Below are 27,944 nucleotides of genomic sequence, written 5' to 3'. Positions count from 1 at the left end.
CTAATGGCTGCAATTTTAAATTGTGTTCAGCTGTGGTATGTAGTTTTTCGAGGAAAATAACCCACAGTCCTTCTTGCTTTCCGGCTTTGTAAAAGGTAGAGATGACTACTTAAACATTCAAGGAAAATACTTCCTGACTTTGAAATCAGAAGATCATTCAGATAATATACTTACTTATAAACATCTTCTCTAATGTCTGAATAAAGCAAGAGTAAAAGATTGATCAAACAGCAACAAATACTTTAACAGTTAAAAATAAAATTAATTGGTCTGTTGCAAAGACAAAGCACTTTTAGCCCCATTGGTTTTCTACCTGAAACCAGAGTGAAGTGACCTGAAGGCTCTCATACGATATATAAGACTAGCAAGTACAGGAAAGATGATGCTTTTCTTGAAGTCATATTTTGTCTAAGTTGAAGTTACATGACTTAGAAGGTCAGATGTGCCATCTTTTCCCTTAACGCCTCAGAGATTCTCTTCACCAAGAAAATGACTACACACTTATTTCATTTAAAACAGACTCAGCCTAGGGATGGTTTTCCTCCTTCTATAAAAAAGCAGGCTATTAATGAAGATAAGTACCCTTTTGGCTTTGCAACACGTTTTTAACATTTTACTCATGGACATGAGATGGAAAAACAAGATGAAACTGATTCTCTTATTGTGCATTCAATTAAAAAATGTCATGACTTTGCCATTAGTTTGTATAAATCCTAGAAATGAGTTTCAACGAGAGTGTGTTATTATGTTGGGAAAGAGACAGAAGTGTATAACCTCGGGCAGATCGTTTAACTTCTCTCTGCTTTACATTTACAAGTGGTAATACAAAGAGACAGGATTATATGATCTCCAAGGTCCCATCCGGCCCATTTAACACAGTATGATTATTTGAGAGGCAATTTAGTGAGGGAGTGAGAAGCCTGGACTCTGGAGCCAGACTGCCTATGTTCAGATCTTGGCCCCCTTCACTTATCAGCCATAGGATACAGTGTAAGGAATGTACCTCCTAACAGTTTCTCCCCATTTCCTTACTAGCAAAATCAGGATAGGAACACTCATGGTCCTTTTGAGTAGCAAACAAAGTCTTCTTCGTGAACAATTGCTGTTTATTTTATATTATAAATAAACCTGTTCTTTTTTTCTCTAACAACAACAAAATAACTTTCCTAAGATTCAGGATGGTATGGTTTTTCTTGGTTTAAGCTCTTTATTTAATACCTATACTAGTATTCAAAGTCTAAAAATAGATTAAAGCACTAATTTTGTTTTTACAAACCTAAACAATTGGTTTGATTGTGTTAGTACCCCCTCACCTCAAGCCCCCAGTAGAATAAGTGCTAACATTCAAGGCCTATTTAAATGGCTGCTTTGGAGTCAGATAAAGAATTTCTGTGATGAGCTAAGACACTATCATACAGGTAATCAATAATGACAGAACAAATACGTTCCTCCAAATCAGTATAAATAATAAATGTTTAAGATATAGGCAAAGATAAATACTTTTGAGATAAGCTTCTTTAAGCAATTCAAAGACGACTGAGACTAATGATAGTTATTACACATATTCCTAGTAACTTCATGTAATAGATGTTCAAATTCCCTTTATATGAATGAGAACCTGGCGACTCAGGAAGGTTAAGAAATTTGCACAAGGCCACACAGCAGTAAATGGACACACCAAAATTTAAGCCAAGCAAAATGACTTTAGCATCTCAGCTCTTAATTAGACTGCTTTTAGCACCAAAAAAAAAACAGTTTGGATTTTTTTTTTTTTTTACACAAAACCTGTGCTCTCTCAAAATACCAAGCTGCCTCATTAGATAAATCTCTCCATACATCCATCTGTTCGGTCCTCCATCCATCAATCCATCCAAACATATTTTTCCCTATTAAATATGACCAGCAGGGCTAGAGCTCTTGGTTCATGGTCAATGAATAAAGATAGGCAGATTTTTACATTTAGATTTTGATATAGTGTGATCATCCCACACCTATGATTTGGCTACAACTCAGTCACAAATTGACCATCTACCCTGGTAATAGGGCCTTTTGTTAGTGAGAATTCTCTAGTTAGTTTTTACTAACTAAAGAGGTTTGCACCTCTTTCTCCTTAAAAAAAATCCTTTTTTTATAAACATGATTTTGAGTATCAAGAAAAAAATAAAATTTAATGAGTATGTTTTTCATTTACAGTTCACAATAAATCTTAGAATTCCAGTTAAAATAACAATCTCAAGTATAGTGTTAAGTATAATTCTGAAAATTTAAAGTTAGGTTATGAAAAGTAGTCAAAGATTTAGCTGAAAAATATATTCATTCCCTTCCCTTCCACTCTCCCATCACTCCTCCATGGCTATAAAAAAAATCACTGATATGTTGCATATTGTAGGAACAAAAGTGGATTTACCCTTTTTGTCTTCTTTTCCTTTTACTAATCTCTACCTTGGTAGGTCTTATGTGGAAAATCAATTTCTGCTTTATTGTTGTAAGCTTGGTTTTATCTTTCTAAATATATTCTTCTTGTCAGAACCCAATCAAGCATTTTGCTCTCTCCTGTTTATAAATTGTTGTCCTACTTTATAATTTTAGTTATGATTGTCTCTGGTTCATTTTCTCCTTTGTCATAGGCACTGTGTCTCTGGAGACCTGGAAGCACCACTAACTGTTCTCTCGATTTTCTGATGCTCGATTTTCTGATGCATCAACCTAAGTCATGCTAGTTGTGAGGAGGAGTCAAGGACAGTGACACAGCCAGCCAGTCTCAGGGGTTTTCCATCATCCTGAAGAGTTGCCCTATCCTGCTTTTCACTGGAGGGGGCATGGATGGGTAGGTAAACACACCTGCCGTGAAGTTTCCAGTTCTAGCCTCCTGCAAGGCCTTTGGGGATAAGTGTCTTAGAAGATTGGTCAGTATCATTTGCCAACTTGATGTCTCTCCTTTTTTAATGGTCCTTAGTTTCCCCACTGTTTCCTGTCAGAGGAGTCAATTTCACTCCACATTTATCCTTTCTTACTGGGCACTGATGTTGAGAGCATCAGTCAGGGTATAATGTTATGCTGCAGTAACAAACACCCTCAATATCTCAGTGGCTTAAAACGACAAAGATCTTTTTGCTTTGTTTTGTTTTATGCTCTATATCACCCAGGGACCCTGGATGACAAATCAGTCACCTACTTGAACACTGCTAGTTACTACTACCACTCAAAAAGAGGAAAGTTTGCAGAGTTTTGTATTGACAATCAAACATTCAGCCACAGGTTACAGTCTAGAACCAGACACATCAGTGTCCTCAACTGCAAAGGAGCCAGGAAGTAGCTTCCCATAACACAGTCCTACATCCACTGCTTTGGAGGTAGGAAATTGGAAATATTCAGTGAGTAGCACTGTGAGTAGGGCAGTAATTTCATTTTTTAATTAAACAAATGGAAGATGGCAGCTCCTCAGTTTTTTTTCTTCTGTGGTTTACTTCTGATGTCTTATCTTAATTAATATATTGTGATATCTTTCTATTTCCCATTACTTAGTTTGTCTTTGTTCCCAATATCCCACTATTTTCAGTAAATATTTGCTGTCATTATACCCAGCAATCTAACTTTTTGCTACCTCAGTGTCTATTCTCATTCCTCAGTCCGAAATCCATTTTCTTTATTAGATTTCTCTGAACTCCTGCAGCTCTTTCTGTCTGCATCACACAACTTAACCTTTAATTACTTGCCTACTGGGCATTCTACTTGGTTCTGCCTTTTATCAGCCGAATCAGAACATAACTTTCTCTCACCACCTCCCTCCCCTACTCCAAATTGACTCTACCTCCTGATCCCCTATTTCTAAAGTGGTTCCATTATTCTTCTCAGTGCTCAGCCTTAAAATCTTCATTTCTCTTTGATTCTTTTTCTAATCTCTTGCTTCTCATAACTGTGCAGTTACCAAACTCTCCCCCATGAACTCGATGTCCTCATGTGGATCAAATGACACAGTGAAAGTGAAAGCACGTTGTAGACTCCAAATACCAGAGGATATTGCTCTCTATTCCTTCAACTATTTTCATTCCTTATTTATTTATTCATCATTCATTTATTCATGTACTTACTCAAGACCTAAGTGTTTTCTTGGAACTGTGCTTGTTACTGAGGAAGCCACAAATTAAATATAAGTCTGCTTTCCGAGAGGTTACATTCAGTTAAGGAGATCGCATATCCATACTTCCAGGTAACTAGCAAGGGAAATTGCTATGGGATATCTGGCCAGCTGGATATTCTGCTGGAAGAGCAGAATGCATTTCAAAGACTAGCTAATAAAACTCTCATGTAAGATATGTTTTTCTTTTTCTTTCTATTCAGCTAAGGAATAGAACCTCGGTGATGTAAGGAAAGGCAGGCCCATGATATGGAAAGAGAAGGGGATGATGATGATATTCTGGAATGGTCTTGTAAGGCTTCAGGAGGAAGTGAGAGTGATGATTGAATCATATAACTCCTCAATAAATATTTGGAATAAATATTTATTCCAGAATAAAACATCTGGAGGATTTTCAGTATACTTAGAATAAAATTGAGCCTCCTCATGAAGGCCTACTAGCACCTTCATGATCAAACCCCTTTTCAACTTTGACCTTCTTTCTTATTTTAGGCGCTCTTGACACATTGACCTCTGTCAGTTCCTTCAGCACACCAAGCTTATCCCCAGTCTTGTGCCTTTGGACCAGAGGTTTTCTTTGCTTAGAATACTGTTTCAACAGATCTTTGCATAGCTGGCTCTTGCTATTTGACTAAAATGGCAATCCTCAGAGAGGTACTCCTTAAATATCTGAAGTAGCATCCCTTTTTCCCAGGATCCTGTTTTTCAGAATTCTGTTTTCTTTTTAAGACACTTGGTATCTGAAAGGATGTTGTCTGCTTGCTTGCTTGTCTTTATTGCAAAAGTCTTTATTGTCTATTCCATTTCTCCCCTTCTCAGGATGTAAGCTGTTTAAAGGCAAGGACCTTATCTGTGTTATATGCTGTATTCCCAGGGCTCAGACAAAACATGACCTATCATGTGTACTAAATAAATATCTCCTCATACTGTAAAGCTTTCCTGACTTTAATCTCTCTTTTGGGGACCGTTACCGAACCTCATTACTGGGTTCTTTCTCTTTAATGCCACTTTTACTATGTAGCAAATGTTCTGGCCAGTGGCATGTTGCTGGAAGTGCAGAATGCACTTCTAAGACTAGCCAAAAAAAAAAATCAAATAAACAAACAAACAAAAAACTCTCTCACTTAAGATTTTTTTCCTTTCTATTAAATTAATGAATAGAACCTCAATGATTTAAGGAAAGGCAGGTCCATGATATGGAAAGACCCTTGGCCCCTGCAGGACCTTGTGTTAGGCTGCCTGATTGGCACCATCTTCTCTGACCCATGATGACAGTAACGTGTGTGTGAGGGTGGGGGAGGGAAAGGGAGAGAGACAAAGAGAGAAGGAGAGAGAGAGATCTCTGATAGCATTTAATATTGCTTACCCTATTATACGTGACAACAAAATCTTTCATCATTTGGCTATATGTACTTTTCTAACTCTTCAAGTACTACACACATTCTCAACCATAAACTGTTCTTTCTTTTGAAATGACAGTTTTTCTGTCTTAATTCTACCTTGAATTCTATCCTATAGCATTATGCAGTAAAAAGGACATGGACCTTGGAATTAGAAAAGTTTGAGATTGAACTCAAGATCCACCTCAACCTAACAACATATATTCAGCATGTTACCCATCTCTCTGAACCTTGCTTTTCTTTGTTCAGATGGAGGAAAATCACGACTAACTTACCATTCCGTTGTGAAAGATTAAATAAGATGGTGCATATGACTTCACATATGTTCATTAATACATTTATTTCTGTTTCTTCAAGAAAATTCTTTCCCTTCTTTACATGTGTAAAAGTCCTTTGAGTCTTACAAGTTCTTCACTATGCCGCAGGTTTTCTGGGGCACAATTGATAAGAATGTTGACGGAACAGGTAAGAGCATGACCTCTGGGTTCAAATTTTGGCTTTGACCTTTAAGAGCTAAGTAAACTTAGACAAGTTACTTAACACCATTGTACCTCAAGTTCATCCCTTTTAAAACTGGAATACGAATAGTACATAACTTGTACTGCTCTTTTGAAGGTTCAATAAGTTAAGGAATGCAAAGTCCTTAGAAGAGTGCAGTGCACAAAGTAAGCACCACAACAATAATACTTAGTGGTTATTTCAAAATTATTTTTTAAACCTTTCAAACCTAACCATCCCAACTCCTACTGATACTGCTCTTTTCTTTCCTTTTTTTTAATTAATTTTTTTTGAGGTGGGGTCTCACTCGGTTCTTGGCTCACTGCAGCCTCTGCCTTCCCCAGATCAAGTGATCCTCTCACCTCAGCTTCCAGAGTAGCTGGGACTACAAGTGCACACCACCACGCCTGGCTAGGTTTTTTTTTCTCCTATTTTTTTGTAGATACAGGGTTTCACCAGATAGCCCAGGCTGGTCTAGAAGTCCTGGACTGAGCAATCTACCTGCCTCAGCCTCCCAAAATACTGGGATTACAGATGTGAGACACCCTGCCTAGCCTCCTCTTCCTATACTTAAGAAACTTGTTGTACACATTGCATTGTTGTATTTCCTTTTAAAAAGAAAGTCTTCCTGACAAGTAACTTTGCAAGCTACAGTTTTTAATATCCACACTGTTCTATACCAACCCTTCTAGCCAATGCTATAGACAGCGAAAACAGAATTTAACTAAATTACATTTTAAAAAATGCAAGCCTATGGCTCTCATGCACTCTACTTTATTGCCATGTGGTTTTTGGTCCTTAATGCAAAGGTATTTCCCCCCATCTAACTTAACATTATACTAGAAGACTCTAATTTGAAATGGTGTCTTGGTTTAAGGCAAACAAAAATTGAGGAAAAGAGATGCAATAGGTGAATAACTGGGTTAAAGTTTTCAGCAGCCTGATTATACTAATGAAGGACTACAAGTCCTATCCGTGAGGACTTTTAGGAAAAAAGGGCAAATATAACTAGAAAATTATTGGTTATTTATCCATTCTATGAATAAAAAAAGACAGAACAGAATTGGTAGTAGGAAGTCTTATAAGTAAATTTATCTCCAAGTCAGACTGGATGTTCTACACACATAATTATAATTGCTAGGTCCAAAATTGTGATATGTTGTTATTGCTTTGTACATTTTTCTCTTTGCTTCTCATTTGTGTTTTTTAAATCAATTTATTATAATTAAAGCAAGGATATTTAACATAAAATTTTGATGAGACCAATGTTTTCCAATCTGTGCAACTTATATAACAGCAATTGCTTTTATTCTTGGGAGTAAAATAAAGTATTTACAGAAAAATAAACTATGTAGGGAAATAGTACTTCATTGCCACAAACGAAGTCATCTAATTCCCCAGTTGTTCATAAAGTAGTTTTTGAATAAATCAGGGAGCGGTTCAGGAAACACTATCCTAGGATCATCTCAGGACACCTGGTATTCGTCCTTATTCTGCCATATGAACAAATGATTTATTGCTCAATAACTACTTAGTTTTGCAGTCTGTGAATGAGAATTATAATTTTAAAGATTCATATTACATATTTTAGAGATGCTTCCTAATCTCTGGCTGAGATTATTGATAATTGAAAGGAGACAAAGGAATACAGTGGCCATGTATTCCTCATGTTTTACTCCTGTACTAGCTCATATAACTATAGCAATGATATGCCTGGATATCAGTATTCACGTTTTAACAAAGAATCACTTACAATTTTACAACTTTATCAGTAATAAATTATATTAAGTTTCAATATAAATAATTTTATGTAATTTATAAGCTAGTAATCAAAGATAGTGTCATTTATTTTATTCAAAATCATATTAAATGCACACAGTATACATTTTTGTAGAATTCAGAACTGGTAACAGTATTCCTTGATGAACTAGTTGTCATTTCTAATTACAACACAAGAGTTATTCCTTTTCTTTCTCACCTTGAATTCAGAGCACTCAGAGATAAGGCTTTTGATTAATAGAAGCGGCTTCTCTTAGTCTTGGTTTTTTTTAAAGCTATTATTTCTGTCCTACCTTTCACATTCTTCCTTCTCCTCAACATTGTCTTTTTATTTAACTCTTGAAATTTCTCTCTTATTTAAGTAGCTTCATTATATGTTTACCTTTTGCCATAGCTGCTTCAAATCCTTTGAAGAGCTTCCTATTTTCTGTGCTTTCTAAAGAGGTGACTAGCTAATATGAAAAACTTGCTTCTGTGAATGTATAGGATTAAAATATAAAGTGGGAAATGTTGCTTTCTGGACACAATAGATTATCTTCTCAAATTTAAAAGTGACTCCGGAAATTTTAGGTCAAAGAGAAAAAGAAAAAAATGCCACTAGGGCCACTGGGGACGCTTTGGTGGCAGCTCTTTAGAGCTCACAGTAGTTCTTCTGCTATGATAGATGATGTTAGAGCCCAAAGGAACCAGTAGAAACCTTATAGAGCAACACCCTCATTTCCTGAATTTTACCTATGAGAAAATGAAGTCCAGTTGTAACATAGGATAGATACATAGATCACTGGACTAGAATGAGACTAGAGAAATAAATCTTTGTATGTAGGGTCAATTGATTTCAATAATGGTGTCCAAAAAATTTGATGATGAAAGACTAGTCTTTTCAACAAATGGTGTAGAAACAAGTGGATATCTACATGCAACAAATGAATTTGGACCCCTTCCTCACTCCATCTGCAAAAAATATGACAAAATGGATCACAGACCTAAATATAGAGCTAAAACCATAAATCCCTTAGAAGAAAATATTGGAATAAATATTTGCTACCTTGAGTTAAGCAAAACCTTCTTAGATATGACAACAAACATAAGCAACAACAAAATAGATAAGTTGGAGTTCATCAAAATTAAAAACTTTGTGTTTCAAAGGATATCATCAAGAGAGTGAAAGGCAATTCCACAAAAAAGAGAAACTATTTGCAAACCATATATCTGCCAGGGAACTTATATTTAGAATATATATATATATATACAATTTTAAAACTCTTACAGCTCAATAACAAATAGACAAATAGCTCAATTTAAAAAGAGACAAATGATCTGAATAGATATTTCTTCTAAAAAGATAAACAAATGTTCAATATACAAATAAAAAGAGACTAACACCATTAGCCACCTGTGAAATGTGAATCAAAGCCACAATCAGGTATCACTTCATACCCACTGGGGTGGTAATAATCAAAAAGACAGATAATTACAAGCATTGGCAAGGTTGTGAAGAAATGTGGACAGTCACATGGAATATAAGTGTTGCAGGTACTTTGGAAGATAGTCTGGCCCTTCCTCAAAAAGTTAACCATAAAATTACCATAGGACCTAGCAATTCCACACCTATGTATATACCCAAGAGACCTGAAAACATACATTCCCACGCAATCTCCTACACAAATGTTCATAACAGCATTATTCATAATAACCAAAAAGTAGAAACAACTCAAATGTTCCTCAACTGATGAACAAATAACCCAAATATGGTATATTCATATAGTGGAATACTTTTCATGCTAGGGAAGCCGTAGGAAAAGGAGAGAGATGGGGGATCAGCAGGTCAGTAAAACATATAACATGTTATCAGTTAAGTTTACTGTTTTATATGGGTTTGGTTTGGGTGCCCCAAAACAATTATTAAAGATCACTGATTGGCTGGGTGCGGTGGCTCACACCTGTAATCCCAGCCCTTTGGGAGGCCGGGGGAGGTGGAGCACCTGAGGTCAGGAGCTCAAGACAAGCCTGACCAACATGGTGAAACCCCGTCTCTACTAAAAACACAAAAATTAACTGGGTGTGGTGACAGGCACCTGTAATCCCAGCTACTTGGGAGGTTGAGGCAGGAGAATCACTTAAACTCATGAGGTGGAGGTTTCAGTGAGCCAAGATCATGCCATTGCACTTCAGCCTGAGCAACAGAGTGAGATTCTGTCTCAAAAAAAAAAAAAAAAAAAAAAAAAAAAAAAAAAAAAAAAAAAAAAAAAATCACAGATCATAATAACAGAAATGTTTGAAAAAGTTTGAAATATTGTGAGAATTACTAAAATGTGACACAGAGACATGAAGAGAGTACACGCTGTTGGAAAAAAGGTGCTGGTAGGCTTGCTTTATATGGCATTGGCACACACTTTTAATTTGTGAAAAATACAATATATTTGAAGTGCAGTAAAGCAAAGCACAGTAAAATGAGGTATGCTTGTACTGAACGCCAGTCCCAGCGGGCACCTAAAAGTGAGATAGGAAGTGAAATCCATGAAGAGGTGTGCTACACTCCAAAAGAACTACCTGAGTTCCTAACTTACACAAAAATCCCAAAAACTTGTGTAGGAATGGACACTAGGGTGTGGGATAATGGTGAAAAGAACATGAAATTATGAATCAGGCTGAATTTATTGATATGAGCTCACTCGGCAGATATTTAATACTGCATTTAATATTGCAGCTTGGGGAATTGGAAAGAACTCTAGCAGTTTGGTTGCTTGGTTGACTGAAACATGGACCAAAAGGCGGTCCACAGTGAGTGAAATGCCAGGCAGGCCTCAGTTTAACACAGAGAAAGAGGTTCAAAGGCTTAGAGAGACTGGAATGCTAGAGTAGATTTGTCATTTAAGACCTACTCACACACACTGGAAGGGTCCAGAAGACATACCTTCTATCCATATTGTTAAAAACAGATTTGTGAAGAGAGCCACAACATCCTTGAAGAGCTCTAGGACCACTCTTCTCTGCAGGGCAGAACTTAAATGGGAATAGCAGTAACTGAATTGGGAAATCTAGATGCAACTGGAGTAATTGGGTCTCAGGGCAGCAGGGGCCAAGTGGCAGCACTCGACTGCCAAAAGCAAGGTCAAAAGCAGCAATCAGAATCGCCAGATTCATGGAGACCTATGGTATTGGCTAGTGTTCCTTGCTAGTGTTTTAAGATCACGGTGTTCCTAAAAGTGAAAAATAGATGGAAAGTGTACTAAATCTTACTTGATTTGATAAGCAGAAAAGTTCTTAGTTAAACAAAAGTCTAGCCTACATCATAAAAAAAGAGAGTTATGGTCCTTTAATCAAGTCTCAGACTAGAGTCAGTTTATGGATACAGAACCCTTTGCATAAAGGAGAGGTCAGGTCCCCTTGAGAAAGGGCCCTGGTATGGTGCCAAAAATATATACTGTTAATCTTTCTCCTAGCCTTCCTCAAAAGGACCTTCAGCTGTTTGCCAGAATAACTGTGCATTGGGAATGAGACCTTTCACAGACAAATGGACACTGGCTCTGTACTGACACTAATTACAAAAGACCCAAAACATCACTGTGGTCCACAGTCAGAGTACAGGATTATGGAGGTCAGGTGATCAGTGAAGTTTTAGCTCAGTTCCATCTCACAGTGGATCCAGTGGGTCGCTGAACCCACACTGTGTTTCCTTCCTCAGATCTGGAATGCATAATTGGAGTAGACATTCTCAGCAGCTGGCAGAAACCCCACACTGGTTCCATGACATGCGGAATGAAGGCTAGGGTGGTAGGAAAAGATAAGTGGAAGCTGCTAAAACTGCCTTTACTTTGAAAAATATTAAACACAAAAAAATACTACTTTCTGGGAAAGACTGCACCATCAAGGACTTGAAAGACTCAGGGATGGGGTGATACTTATGTTCTCACTCAACTTGCCTGTGTGAGAGTCAGACGAATCTTGGAGAATGACAGTGGATTATTATAAGCTTAACCAGGTGATGACTCCAACTGCAGCTACTGTACTGGATGTGGTTTCATTGCTTGAGCAAATTCATACATCCCCTAGGTACCTGGTATGCAGCTATTGATCTAGCAAATGCCTTTTTCTCCATACCTCTCAAGAAGAACAACCAGAATCAGTTTGCTTTTAGCTAGCAAGGTTGGCACAATAGCTTCACTGTGCTGCATCAGGGGCATGTTAATTCTCTACCACTATGTCATAATTTAGTTTGCAGGAATCTTTATCACCTTTCCCTTACAAAAGATATCACAGTGGTCTATTACACTGGTGACATTATGCTGATTGGACGTAGTGAGCAAGAAGCAGCAACTACTCTATAGTTATTGGTAAGACATTTGCATGTCAGAGAGTGAATTTTCAAGAAAATTCAGTGAAATTTCTAGGGGTCAGTATGTGGAGCATGTGAGATATCCCTTCTAAAGTAAAGGATAAGTTGATGCATTTGCTTCATCTTCAACCATAAAAGAGGAACAATGCCTAGTGGGCCTCTTTGGATTTTGGAGGCAACATATTCCTTATCTGAGGGTGTTACTCTGGTCCATTTACTGAGTAAACTAAAAGCTGCTAGTTTTCAGTGGGGCCCAGAACAAGAAGAGACTCTGCAACAGGTCTAGGCTGCTGTGCAAGCTGCTCTGTCACTTGGGCCTTATGATCCAGTAGATCCAATGGTGCCTGAAGCGTCAGTGGTAGACAGGGATGCTGTCTGGAGCCTTTGATGGGTCCCTATTGGTGAATCACAGTGTGGATCCTTAGGATTTTTTAACAAAGCCCTGATATTTTCTGTGGATAACTACTCTCCTTTTGAGAAACAGTTCTTAGTTTGCTACTGGGCCTTAGCAGGGACTTAGTACTTAACTATGCACTACCAAGTTACTATTCGACCTGAGCTTCCCACCATGAACTGAGTGTTGTCTTACCTGCAAACCATGAAGTTGGGCATGCACAGCAGCACTCCATCATCAAATGGAAGTGCTTTGCATGAGATTAGGTCAAATCAGCCCCTTGACACAAGTAAGTTACATGAAAAGAGGGGCCTAAATGTCATGGTACCCACTCCTATTACAGGACCTTCTCTTTCCCGCCTGCTTCTGTGGCCTCATGGGGGAGCTCCTTGTGATCAGTTGATAGAGGAAACAAGAGGCCTGATTTACAGAAGATTCTGCATGATATTACAGCTACCACCTGAAAGTGGGCAGCTGCAGCACTACAGACCTTCTCTGAAACATTCCTCAAGGACAATGGCGAAGAAAAATCCTTCCAGTGGGCAGAACTTCAAGCAGTGTGCCTGATTGTTCACTTTGCTTAGGAGAAAAGGCAGGACATGTGACTGTACACTGATTCATGGACTGTGGCCAATGGTTAGGCAGATGGTCAAGGACTTGATTGGAATATTGGTGAGAAGAAAATTTGAGCAAGAAGTATGTGGATAGACCTCTCTCAATGGGCAAAAAACCAGAAGATACTTGTCCCATGTAAATATTCACAAAAGGGAAACCTCAGCAAAGGAAGACTGTAATAATAAACTGGATAGAATGACCCATTCTGTAGCTATCACTCAGCTTCTTTCTCTAGCCAACCCTGTTCATTGCCCAACGGGCTCATGAACAAACTGGCCATTGTGGCAATAAACGGGGGTTATGCATAGGCTCAGCAACATAGACTCTTACTCACCAAGACCAACCTGGCTACAGTCACCACTGAGTTCTTAATCTGCTAGAAGCAGAAACCAACACCAAGTCCCTGATATGGCACCAATCCTCATGGTGGCCAGCCAGCTCCTGGGTGGCAGGTTGATTATATTGCACTGCTTCCATCATGGAAGAGACAGCAGTTTGCCCTTACTGAAATAGGTACTTACATTGGATATAAATTTTTCTTCCTGCTTATCCCAAAACTACCATCCATGGACTTATAGAATGCTTTATACACCATCTTGGTATTCCACACAGCGTTGCTTCTGACTAAGGCACTCACTTCACCACAAAAGAAGCATGGCAGAGGGGATATGCTCATGGAATTCCCTGGCCTCACCACGTTTCCTGCCATCCTATAGCTGCTGGCTTGATAGAGTGGTGGAATGGTTTCTTGAAATCACGGTTGTAATCCCAGCACTTTGGGAGGCCGAAGTGGGTGGATCATCTGAGGCCAGGAGTTCAAGACCAACCCGACTAATATGGTGAAACCCTGTCTCTACTAAAAATACAAAAATTAGCTAGGCATGTGGCCTGCATCTGTAGTCCCAGCTACTTGGGAAGCTGAGACCGGAGAATTGCTTGAACCCAGGAGGTGGAGGTTGCAGTGAGCCAAGATCATGCCACTGCACTCCAACCTGGGTGACGGAGTGAGACACTGTCTCAAAGAAAAAAAAAAGAAAGAAATCACAGTTGTAACACCAGCTAGGTGGCCATCCTTTCTAGGACTGGGGCAAGGTTCTCCAGAAGGTTGTATGTGCTCTGCATCAGCATTTAATATGTGGTGTTCTGTTTCCCATAACCAAAATTCATTGGTCTAGAAATCAAGGGGTGGAAATGAAACTGTCACCTTCCACTATTATCTGTAGTGAATCACTAGAAAAATTTTTGCTTCCTATTTCTTTGTTTCTCTGAAGAATCCTGATTAATATACCAATATATTGATCAATGCAGGGCTTCTCCTGTTTCTTTTCTTTCTTTCCCCCAAGTCTGACCATTCAGTGTAGCTGTAATGCAAGCAGTTTTGTCATATTTTCTTTTTCCAAAAATCAACATACTTTCTAGGGAAGACAAATAATATTCAATTAAAATTAAGTTGCATACTGTAATCAAATATATTGTTTTTATTTTTCATCATTATTGATAATTCGATGTTATATTTGAATGTCCTAAAGTTCTAAATTTATGCAGAAACCTGGTTTTTCCTTTTTTTTCTTTTTTCTTTTTTTTAGATGGAGTCTTGCTCTGTCACCCAGGCTGGAGTGCAGTGGCATGATCTTGGCTCACTGCAACCTCTGCTTCTCAGGTTCAGGCAATTCTCCTGCTTCAGCCTCCCGAGTAGCTGGGACTACAGGCGCATGCTGCCATGCACAGCTAATTTTTTGTATTTTAGTAGAGACAGAGTTTCACTGTGTTGCCCAGGGTGGTCATGAACTCCTGAACTCAAGCAATCTGCCTGCTTCAGCCTCCCCTAAAGTGCTGGGATTACAGGCGTGAGCCACTGTTCCCGGCCAGCAGATACCTATGTTTATTACAGAAATGCATCACTAATTTTTGCTAATGTGAAGCTAATATTTTGTTTTATTTCTTATTTTTGCCTCTTTCCCAAACTGTTGTGCACTTCTCCCAGATAAACATCTCCTAATATCTGCTCATTATAAGCCCTTATGGCTAGCTAGAACCTACCATTATGTTTATTACCATGGATAATATAATTTTGATTGTAGAAAGCTCATTTCAGGATGAGCTCAGAGAATACAGTGAACTACTATGTCAAAGACTTTGAAAGGCTGCAATAAATAAGAAAGAGCTGTGGTAAACAATCTTCAGAAGATCATCTGTCCCAAATGCATTGTCCTGATTTCTTATGTTCCATTCCTAGCTTAGTGAAAAAAGGATGAATGGACCCACTCTTGATTAATTTTACTTTACATTAGGAGGGCTAGAAAATCAGATATGCGTTTTCATTATTTATTGGCTTTTTTCTCTAATAAGTGTTTAGACTTTCAGCAGTATTGATTTTTTGATTGGGTGTTGCATATAATTTTACAATTTGTTCAATCACTTATTAGATATTATATGCCCTGTTTGTAGGGAAATGTGTCTGGAACAGACTGATGTCGGCTGCTGAGGATGGTTCACTGATTTGTAGTTTAGATGAGCCAACACATACAATATATTACTATTTGGAAGTAAACCGCAGAAGACCAGCAACAGTTTCTACCCGATTTAACACACCTTTGGGAGGACAGCTTCTCAGCAAACAATGCTTATGCCTCAGAAAGCTATTTATTATGAACACTCTGGATACAGAGACAGTGGAAATGTTTTCAGTTCACATACCGTCTAGTCTCTTGGAGTTAAACACAAAAAATGTTTAACACAGGCTTAGAGGGGATATAGGGTTTGGTAATTTTTTAGATCACAAATGTTAGGGCAGTACCCTCAAATGAATTATTTTTAGAAGTGCTGAAAATTTTCAAAGAATCATCAGAGTTTGGGACACAGAAATTGCTTTCCAATATAAATACATTATTCTTAAATTGGTTTGGCATTCCTAACAATCACTAAATAACTCACCCTCAAGATTAAAAATGTTCAAGATAAGTGGTTTTGTTAATATGTAAAATATTATCAGATTCTCATAAAACATGCACACACACACACACACACACACACAGAGAAAATATATCTCCAAATTTCACAATGATTATCTTAGAAAGGGATGACATTCCCTAAAGTTTTGTATTTCTATTTTTTTTAAAACTCACTATGATGCAATGTGTGTATTTATATTTAGAAAAAATGTAAAACCCATTTTAATATAACCATCAAAAATATATGTTATATTGGAATATAAGAGGCTTCACACCATATTTTAAGTGCTAAATTAAAAGATACAGCAGGGCGTTGCTACTAAGATAGAGATTAGATTACAACCCATGGTCATATTTATTTTTATTTAATTTGGTGACTCTTCCCTCTTTTTCTATTTCTCATCTCCAGGAATTTCTATTCTTACAGCAGAAATAGACATTTGTAATAAGCTTTGGTTCACAGTCAGGATTGCCATTGCCACTGCAAAACAGGCAAATTGAATGGAAGCAGCTAAATAAACCTCAGATTTTGGTGAAGGTATGTCTCTTCTATGAAACCTTAAGGCTAGTAACATTCTCATCTGACTTGGACGCATGCAGAACCATGATAAGAATATGCTCCATACATAATAATTCAATACCTCTGTGAAAAACAAACTGATGAAAACCACACAGCCTTGAAGGGAACTACAAAGAAATATATTTTATATACTGAGTGTAAAATAACTTCAAGGGCATCATACACAATGTAGGTGTGTTAGTGGTGAATTTCATCCCAAACTGCCACTTTACTTTAAGTGATAGATACATTTGGTCTGTGTGTGTGTGTGTGTGTGCATATTCACAATATACACTTATATACACACATAATTTATAAGAGAAGACTTTGAGTGGTAGTTAAGAGCATGGAGTTTGCCTGACTGGCACAAATCGTGGATTTCTCACTTGCCGTTTGGCTTTGGGAAGTTTGGTTAACCTGTCTGTGCCTAGTTTTCTGTTTTGTAACACGAGAATTACTAGTGTATTAAATTCATAAGACTGTGGTGAGGATTAAATGGCTCCATCAACCTAGACATTTAGGATGGTGTCTGACACACTTTGGAAACATTTGTCACACTTTGATAACTACAGTGAGATTCCTATTATTATCTCTGAGACTGGGATGTTACACTGGGACGTCAGAACATGGAGCAGGTATTTCCTGAGTGTGGAGACAGGAATCGCTGACTCAGAATATGCTAGAAACTGAGACATGAAAACTCAAGAAGAAATAGAGAGTGAATTTAATGAGTGAGCACCAAAAGTTAGGCAACCTACCATTAACAGGGTGTGGCCTACAACAAGATTTAAAAAGCAAGCAAAGATTTATAAAGTAAGTAAAGGCCAACCGCGGTGGCTCAAGCCTGTAATCCCAGCACTTTGGGAGGTCGAGGCGGGCGGATCATGAGGTCAGGAGATCCAGACCATCCTGGCTAACATGGTGAAACCCCGTTTCTACTAAAAAATACAAAAAACTAGCCGGGTGAGGTGGCGGGCGCCTGTAGTCCCAGCTACTCGGGAAGCTGAGGCAGGAAAATGGCATGAACCCGGGAGGTGGAGCTTGCAGTGAGCCGAAATGGCGCCACTGCATTCCAGCCTGGACCACAGGGTGAGACTCCATCTCAAACAAACAAACAAAAAAAGCAAGTAAAAAGAGACACAAGTAATGAAAACTGTTAAGTTAGTGGTAGAAATACAATCTGTACTTAGGAGTTTGTTTCCTTCGTTCTATTGCCATGCAGTATTTTATGATTTTGATATAAAATAGAAGTTATATGATTTAAACTGAATGGCCTAATAAATACTGTAAAAACAAATAAAACACATTGAAGTTCAGAATTCTTTATTCCCATATTTCTTGGTACTGTACACCAGATCTGGGTTTGTAGCTGTCATAACCTAATTAAGTTTCATTAATCACTGTGATAGCTAGTACAGTTGAGGTATGGATAACAAGAAACATTTAAAAGATTCTCTAGAATTTATGTGAAAATCCATTTTTTTTTAAAGTAGGCTAGCATCACAGAAGACCCAAGGTTTTAAAGACTATTGTTTATTTTTATTTTTCAATTTTTTTTTTAGTTTTTACTTTCATAAAGCATTACTCTCCTTTTTCTGGAGGGGTGGCTAGTTGTTGGTGGTTGTTATTATTTGACTGTTGCATATTAGAAGTGTCATTGTTATTCATTTGTCTTCCTGAGTAACATTTGAAGCTTTTAACTTCAGTTTGCACGTTGGATTACTGGCAGCGACTGCAGAGAAAAGTCTGGATTGCGAATACAGCATTTGTTGACACTGGGCATCGTTTAATGCCCTGTATAGACCAACGTATAGACCATGTCAGAATTACTAGTCTTTTACTTCTAAATTTTATTATATTGTTTGAAATTTAGAAAAATATAAGTTGTTTATTTTCTTGATCAAGACAGGTGAAGAAATACAGAAAAGAAATAAATAATAAAAGCAAACCCCAACTTTTAGGTTTGGACACACCTTTGCTAAAAACTATCAACATTTTCCCTTTGAAATTGTGAGAGCGGAAAGATGTGTGCGTCCCTAAGTCAGGAGCTGTATATGTCCCCATCCAAAACATTTTTTGGGCAAATGGAATCATTAAAAGAACTAGAGGTATCTACTCCTCAGTTCCCACTCATTGACTCAAACAGAAAACGCTACTGCAACTTTCAGAGGTGACAGCTACTGTCTTCAAGGTGGGGATAAGAGGTAAATGGAGGGAGGTCATACCTCAACTCCAGGAATCTTGGAACTAAAATGTTTTCTCAAAAAGCCATGTATACATTCAACAAAAACCTTAGATTTTCTAGACCAGATCTATTATCTTTTTTCTGTTTTTTTTTTTTTTTTTTCATTGTCTCTATGAGTAAACTCATATTAGAAACCAGACCTAATGTTGGCTACCAGTTACACTTCTGGGGCCAGAGAGCAAAGGAAATTAATAAAAGGGAAACACCCTAGGGAGAAACTGAATGAATTCTTAGGTGGCTAATTTTGTGACTAATCAGCATCCTCTTTAAATATACCATATCCGAGTCTGCTCTTTTTACTTAGTAGAAAAACAATACAAAGATTGCAGTTTCCACTTTAAACACAATCTTTTGTTCAACTGTCAACCAGGAGTGGTTTAAAATAAAACCACTTTCTGTATTTTCCTCAGAGGTGTCTTAATTTTCCCTATCAAACTCACAACCCAAAGGTACTAAAGTCAGCAAGACCTAATGTCTAATTCACTTATACCTATGATGAAATCTAGTGCCAAGGATCATCCATGGCAATTGCCCCACTTCAAATATTCATGAGCCTCCACAATCCAAAATGCATTAAATGTGGGCAGGTTGCCAACAACACACAGTCTTCCTAGTGACAAGGAGCCTTCTCAGATCAAAGGAGCAAGATGTTAAAGACTTCAAACTAAACTGTCTTTGTAAGAGACACCCAGAAAAGAAATGCCAGATCCCACACCCTGTTTCAATTGTGGAACATCCATGAAATAGAGAAAATAATAGACATTCATTAATTCCTCTTTGGAACTCATTTTATTGCAACAACTTTGCTTCTTTCCTTTCTTACCATTGCACTCAAACACTAAGGATATTATACACTAAAACTGGAAAATATTATTAATGCTTTCAAAGACAAAATGAATGACTACTAAGGAGTTAATAGCATTTAAGCCAATATGATATCGCTAATGGAGCCTGAGTGGCATGTAGAGAATACTACAAAAGCAAAGTTAAAACAGGAATAAAGAGCTATGAAGAATACATATAAAGCAAATATACCTAATAATTTAAGTTGTCCCTTTATGTCATTTGTCATCTGGCTGCATCTGCTCTTATACCTGTGCACCTGTTCGCTCTTCCTGGAAGTATTAGGCATGCAGCCAATTTCATACCTAGCTATTCCTATGGTCAGACCCAGCTATCAATGCTTTTGTATGTATATGTATATTAAATCAAGTGTCAACCCCAGGGCTCTGAACTACTTGTGACTGACAGAACCAACAGAAACTTCCAGGCTAATTACTTCTAAGGAATAGTTCCCACAGAAAAGAGTTTCCACTGACCTACTTTGGACTTACTGAGATAATTTATCAGGTAAGATAATTAAGGGAATATAAAGCTGTTTCTAAAGTGAAATCAGAAATATTTGCTGAAATCATAAGTTGGTATTCCCAGTGCTATCAGATGGAGCTTTATTACTTTGCAACGAGTCAATTTTATTATATTTGACTTATTTATAAGCCATTCTTCTTTATAAATTATATTTGGCAGGGTGTATTTGAGAGTCTCTTTTATGTATAAATGTATTAGTTTTGGCTGTTTTCAGTCTAGATATAAAGAGAAATGATCTTTTAAGCCCTTTCTTCTTCTCGTAACCCATTCCCCATAAACAGGCACACACATCCCTTCACACAGGTGCTTCAGCTACTTTTGAAGTCCTTCTTTAATGAAAGATAATTATGAGAATGGATGTACTGGCGTGTGAATAACTTGTCCTGTTGAATTTTAACCCTCTTTTGGAAGCTCAATCTTTTCCTACATTTAAGTTAATACCTATAACTGAAAAAAAATATTTTGTAGCAATGGTCTTCCTTTCCTATTGAGAGAACCTAAAATTTTCTAATTTTTTACAGCCTTGATATTCTCCATATAAGAAAAATGCAAGAGAAAAACCTTGAAATGAAATCACAGAACATAAACTAGGGTCTTATATTAGATTACAAGCCATCTGTTTTCTCAAAATAAAAGCATTAAAATGTTATGTCATTAGTATCATAGTTTGTCAATGCCATCTGATTATTACTTTTTCTCCTCTTATTTTATTCTCCTTCTCCTTCCCCTATTTATTACTTTTTTTAATTCCCATCTCCAGTGTGACTTTCTTCTGAACTCAAAAACTCATCTAACTATGAAAACATGATCAGTTAACCATGTACTGATGTTTTTATTCTAATAAAGATTTATCTTCATCTTGAAAGTACTTAAGAATGTTTGAATAACTAGATTTAACTCTGTGGCAAAATGCAAAATATTAACTTATTAGGCCAGGGTTAAAGAAAGATTGGGGATTAATTTTTCACCTTTGTTTCAGTATTGTGGATATAGTAAGAACATTATTTCATGTCAGCAGTTATTCACATCTTGTTATTACTTCATAGTGCAGGATTGAGGAAATCTGTACACATAAAATTATAGTTTAGTTAGTGTTAAAGGATAAAACTGAAACAATAAGTTGTACTCTTTGTTGCCACACAGCATATGTAGTATTTTATGTTTGAGAGAACGTGGCCATGGTGTCATCCAAAATCAATTGCGTATCAACGCTTCCTTGATTTAGTGAAGGTTCTGTTGCCTGGTACTACAGTCAGATCGCTCCGCTATTGCTTCCTATCTTACTTTACAGCCTCTTTCATTCTATGCCTATTTAATTTCACTCATTGCTTTATTCCTGTGTCCTTCAGCTGTTTCCAATCTGCCCTTCATGGCCATGACTAATACAATATGTTAACATACAAAGGTATGTTAACATACAAGGTATGTAAATGAAAATCAATGCACTTGTCATTTCAGCACAATTCCTTATTGCTTACATTGAACATTTTAAATACATTTTATTTAAACACTAATAACTTTCGTTCTTGCCTTGGAAGTCTAATGATCTTCTTGGCTCCCTGCCCCTACAGCCCTCTAATCTTCACAGCCGTGGCCACTTAGCCCCCATCTGGAGGTTCAGGCTTATTCTGCATTTTGGAGCTAATCTTGTCCCTATGCTGGGGGTATACAAGATATCGTAGCCAAAAGTTAACTGATTTAGCATTCAGACAGCTTTGCTGCTGGTTTCATTCTGACCTTGTAATTTATTTCTCAGATGTAGGCTATGCTTCTCCCAGCCACTTGTAACCAAGGCTTGACTTTGTATAGCAGTTCCAGTATCTATTCAGGCTCTCCTATTTCAGTTCTTGATGAGTTTTTCTGATTGACACCAGTTTCTCCATGACTAAGGTTCTGCTTTGTCCTTCTCCTTGTCCCATTTGTAACTGAACTTATTTTCTGAATTACAGTTGTTATGGTTGGGCCCTGTAGACAACTGTTAAGCCTTTCTGGTGTCACTACCCTTGCCCATATCTCTTCATACTGCCTTCATACCATGGATCTGAACTTCTGCAAGAATACCAGGATTAACCCCTTGCTTGCTTGGATGTTTTCCCACTTCCAGCTGCAAATATCTACCTAGACCAGCTCTAACCTTGCAGGCCTTGGAGAGTCACTGCAAACATGCTGCCTGCAATCTGGCCATCTCATTGTCTAGACATGACAGCAAAGACATATTGTTTCCATTGTATCTTTGGTTGAATTGTTATGCTAACAATTCAACTAAATTGTTATGCTAAAGTAACCCTTTAGTTACTTTCACCTCCTGTCTTCATCTTGGTCCTGCCACTTTAACACTTTAAAACTCAGTTTTCTCTTTTCAAAGTAAAATAATAAAGGAATTTATCTGCCATGGCTATTTTGAAGATAGCTGAGAAAAAAAAAAAGGTATACAAATGGTACAAAAGGATAAAACCCATTGTAAGCAACCAGTAATTTTTAGCTGCTCTTACAAGTTCATGTCTTAAATATCTGTACTTGGAAAGTGGAGCTATACCACTTAAAGAATGATCATTAAAAAGATAAGGAACTAGGAAAATTAAAATTCTTAAAAAAAGATAGAGACTACTGTACATTTTTTTTTAAGTGAAATAATTTACAAGAAAACAGCTTGAAAAAATGATGCTGAAACACAGATGCAGTCACCAACAAACGTTAGAAACAAAATATTTTAAGGATACATTTCCTATTTGTGTGTCTTGATCTTATGACTACAGAAGAGCCCTAAAGCATTTAGGAAGGAGAAAGAGTCTTTGAATTAGTAACTTATTTTAGAGTAGTATTTCCATAATCACCCAGGGGACTTGTAGAAAACTAAAATTTTAAGCCCCGCTTCTCTGAAATTCTGATTCATTAATTTTGGGGCAGAACTAAATAACTGGTATGTTTAAAAAAATTCTCATGGTACCTCTGGCAATCTCTCAATTTTGGGAACCACAAATTCCTCAGCCATTAAGGTACCTAGGATGTTTTTAAAAAAACATAACATTTGTTGGCCGGGCGTGGTGACTCACACCTGTAATCCCAGCACTTTGGGAGGCCGAGGTGGACAAATCACCTGAGGTCAGGAGTTTGAGACTAGTCTGACCAACATGATGAAACCCTGTCTCTACTAAAAATACAAAAATTAGCCGGGCATGGTGGTGCGCGCCTGTAATCCTAGCTACTCGGGAAGCTGAGACAGAAGAATCTCTCGAACCCGGGAGGCGGAGCTTGCAGTGAGTTGAGATCGCGCCACTGCACTCTAGCCTGGGCAACAGAGTGAGACTCCGTCTCAAAAAAAAAAAGAAAGTGAGACTCTGTCTCAATAAAAAACATACATTTGTTTACCACAAGATGGTCAAACCAGTGCATAGACTCTCTCACTTGGCTCCTAGCTGCCCACTGGCTAGAAGTGTTTGACAGGTATGAAAACTCTACTGCTGTCTGAGTTTAGTAATAGATGTTTATTTCACTTGGCTATTCAAAGGCAGTGTTTATTTGTAAGTACGTAGTTTACCCTAAGAACCACCGTTTACTCAGATAGAATCTTCACTTGAAAAATATTTTAAGTGCAGACTGTTTTACTACTGCCAAATAATCTTGTCTTAATTTTTTTTCTTCATTTTCCTTAGACGAATTTCCCCCTTACTCATAAAACTTTGATCAAAATGATGGTTAACTGCTCTAGGCAAGCACAGTCTGCATACTGAAGAAAATAAAGAGCAGCCAGATGTTTTCCTGAAAAGGGTGAGGTATATGTAAAAAAGAAAAAGAGATAAATAATAGTAATAATAATAATAGGAAGAAGATGAAGACAAAGGAGAAGGAAAAGAAGAGGAGGAGGAGGAAGACAGGGAAAGGAGGAGGAGAAGAAGAAGAGAAAGTGGAAGAAGAAGAAGAGGAAGAGGAGGAGGGGAGGAGCAGAAGACAGAAGAGGAAAGAAATAAAAAAGAGGCTGCTTCTTTTCACTATCATGACACAAAGAACCCCTCAGAAGTTTGAGTTATTCACTTTTCAATGTGCTTAAGGTGGGACCAATACAGTAGAAGGCTAAAATGTTGGTACCCTTTCAAAATAATAAGTATGATTCATTATTTGATGAACATATCTTTATAAGAGTAGTTACTCCATTGTCTTAGAAGTCAGATTAGCAACTGGTATGATCTGAATGTTGGTGTCCCCCTCCCCAGATTCATATGGTGAAATCCTAACCTCCAAGATGATAGCATTGGGAGGTAGGACCTTTGGGAGGCCATTAGGTTATGGGGGTGGAGCCTTCATGAATGGGATTAGTGCCCTTATAAAACAGGCTCCAGAGACCTCCCTTGCCCTTTTTGCCATGTGAAGCTTCAGTAAGAAGAAGGTTATTTTAAGAGAAAGTGAGCTCTTATCAGACATTAAATCTGCCTTGATCTTGGACTTCTCAGCCTTCAGAATGGTGAGAAATAAATTTATTTTGTTTATAAGCTACCCACTTTACGGTATTTTGTTATAGAGACCCAAACAGACTAACTCTGATCATCTATTGCTTCCTGATGATGCCTTTTAAATAGCTTGAGATAAAGTCTCACTCTGTGGCCCAGGCTGGAATGCAATGGCATGATCACAGCTCACTGTAGCCTCAACCTCCTGTGCTCAAGTGATCCTCCCACCTCAGCCTCCTGAGTAGCTGGGACTACAGGCTAGTGCGACCATACCCAGCTAATTAATATTTTTTTTTGTATAGATATGGGTCTCGTTTGTGCCCAGGCTGATCTCAAACTCCTGGCCTCAAGTGATCCTCCTGCCTTGGCCTCCCAAAGTGCTGGGAGTACAGGCCTGAGCCATCACACCCAGCCCTGATGATACTTTTTCAAAGACATTCTAGTAAATAAGACTTTTTTCCCCTCTATATCCTAACATTGACAGTTTTGGGAGGCTTCAATGATATTTTAGTGTACCTTGTCAAGTAATGCCATGGATAGCTGCTCGGCTGGCCCACCTCTAAATCCAGTTCCAGAAATTCCTTGCTGTTATTAGTCCTCATTTTTTTTTTTTTTTTTTTTTTTACTTGGGAACTGAATAAGAAAATAAAAATGCAGACAATGTCTTCTGTTGCAGAATGGTTGATGGCGTTAAAAAGAAATTAATCACTGTCATTATTTTGTCTAAAAGAATAAAAACAGCATATTACCAGACGTCCTCGGCATCTTCATCACATTCTGCACCAAACTGGCAAATATCACAGGTGGATGTCTCCTTTTGACTAGTTTCTCCAGAGCCTTCATGGACTGTAGGAAAGAAAAAATGTAAAATGAATTCAGATAATTGTGCATTATATCTACAACCCCAGGACAATTCTGTATTAAAGCTCTACTTTCCCAATGGACCTGTCTGCTATTGAAGCTTCATAAGAATGTCATAAGCAACTCTTTTGTTCCTCCAATTTAAAGACAACTCTAACAATAATATGCTTCCCATTGGTATGTGGTGAACACGTTTGCATTTTGCATGCTAAATAAAACAACAAACATGTGAGTTTATTGTATTCATCAACATTATTTGCCTAATAAATAGACCATATGAAAGAGTTATTTAGTTAACAGGGAGTTAAATTTTCACCTCTCTGGGGGAAAGATCTACTGTCTATTTTACTGAAACGTATTTAGCATTTTCTTATTTCCAGATTATGGACCTTTTGGTCCAAAGAAAGTTTTCATGTATAATTTTTAAAAATTTAGATGAGCATCCCTGATTTATTAGGTATGCCCACATTTTTTCCCTCAAACAGTTAAGTACTTACAAGAAAAAAAATGTTGATTATAAGTTTTTAGAAAATAGCTTTTAGTTGTTTTTTACTGTCATTTATTGAATCTCACATAAGTATTGCATAGAGCTAATCACAGTGATTCCTTGTTAGAGGGTTATGAACATGTATTTTATTTTAAAAAATACATTGAGTCACTGTTTAGTCATGGATGATAATGATGATTGATATTGGTCCTTTTTTCCTCTAAGTGATAAGTACAAAAATGGGCAATACATCACCCAATTATAAAGTAAGCTTTTCAAAATCAGGATACAACAGTGTAAATTGAGAAAAAATTTCTAGTATTTGAGTGCAAGGAATGAGCAACACTTTCAAGGTGAATTACCTCTTTTCCCAGTTAAAAATATATCATTGAAAGAAAAAGTAGTTTTATTTTAAAATGAAAAATTGCAATCAACTAACTATTGCATACACAGATCATATACACTTAAAAACAGATGTTGAAATCAAGGGAATCTTTAAGAAGTGCACTTCTGCAAAAGATAACATATTTTAAACAGAAAAAGAACATAAGCAATTAATCCCAGCATTAGTTCCTGTCTTTATGAACATTTTAAATAACAAAGACAATTTATTAACATGCACCTTGCACCTATCAAATCCAATCTTACTTACTTTGTTTTAATATGTTATTTTCTCTTCATTTCTTCTTTGTTTATTAACAAGAGTTTTTAATACTTATAAAATCAAAGATCTTTAGTTTTCTTTAATCTACTGCTGTTCAGATGAGTAATTTGATTTACTCAAAAAAGAACAAGACGACATCCCTAGGAGAGTTATCTGTTTTGTAACTCTTCCAAGAAAGGTGGAGGGATTTATTTTTTCTAAAACATTTTTTTTTCCTGTGCTTGATAGTCAACGCTTACATTTTTAAAACAGTATGAAGTAAACAGGTCAATTTCAATTGCAAAAGTATTGATGGTATAGTTTTCAATTTGGATGTCTTAAGAAAAAAAAGTGTCCTCCCCAACAAGAAGAAGAAATTTTAGACTCTGATAAAATAAACAGCACTTATCTTATTATCCACTCTACTACTTTAATATAGGCAAGACCATTAGAGTGGACCATGGGGATAAGAGGGAAGTTGGGGCCTCATCTCAGGGGAGACTGAACAGCTGAGGTCGGTCTCTGTATTACTTTCTTATTATTAATGCAACACAGAAGCTGCTAATGGGAGAAAGCCTTTTAGTGTTAGCAAGATTAGCAACTTCCAGACTAAAACTTCCCATTACTCAGGAAAGATACGAACACAATGGCAAGGACCTTAATGAACAGTGATGGCCACTTAGAGACAGCCCCATTTTCTTCAGCAGTTGAGATCTTTGGTAAGGGATCGACTGGAGGTCATCCAGGGATAAATTTTGCTATCTCAGCAGGACTAATAATAATATTTCTACCAGAAGTCACATTACATTTCTATAAAACGGCAATTATTGGTAAAATGGAGATGTTTGGAAATTCTCCGATAAGGAGAAGTACATTCAAAAGAAGCAGTGGGAATATCCCCATCAATAAGTATTGTGTGAATAAAGTGCCTTTCTATGAAGTCACCCACAAAGAAATATAAAATAAAATCTTTCCATATTACTGGAAGCATAGGTTTGTGCCTTTGTATAATAGTAAACAAACAAACGACTTAATCAGTGCACAACTTTCATTTCACTTTTTATACCAGTGGTTCTTAAACAGGATCTGATTCAGAGGCTTTCGTGGATCTTGTTTGTTAACAAGTTTTTTTTTTTCTTTTTTTTTAATAAAAATGACCTGAGATATCCTTGGAGATACTGAATTGGACTTAGTTGGGGGCTTGAATATGCCTGTTCTGAATACA

The 27,944-nt window shown here is 37.2% G+C and overlaps 1 protein-coding gene across 2 annotated transcripts in view; it reads right to left on the bottom strand.

Moving 5' to 3' along the window:
* TMEFF2 (transmembrane protein with EGF like and two follistatin like domains 2) overlaps positions 1 to 27,944 on the bottom strand; it is a 250,244-nt gene that overhangs the window by 84,225 nt on the left and 138,075 nt on the right. For both annotated transcript variants that reach the window (XM_010388767.2, XM_010388766.2), the window contains exon 5: positions 25,478 to 25,574. In XM_010388767.2, coding sequence (XP_010387069.2) covers positions 25,478 to 25,574 — 97 coding nt within the window. The remainder of the gene's footprint in view (positions 1 to 25,477; positions 25,575 to 27,944) is intronic.

This window comes from Rhinopithecus roxellana, chromosome 14 (genome assembly GCF_007565055.1).
Source record: "Rhinopithecus roxellana isolate Shanxi Qingling chromosome 14, ASM756505v1, whole genome shotgun sequence".
NCBI classification, from domain to species: domain Eukaryota; kingdom Metazoa; phylum Chordata; class Mammalia; order Primates; family Cercopithecidae; genus Rhinopithecus; species Rhinopithecus roxellana.
Note: the sequence above shows the minus strand (reverse complement) of the source record. Positions and strands in the feature narration are given on the sequence as shown.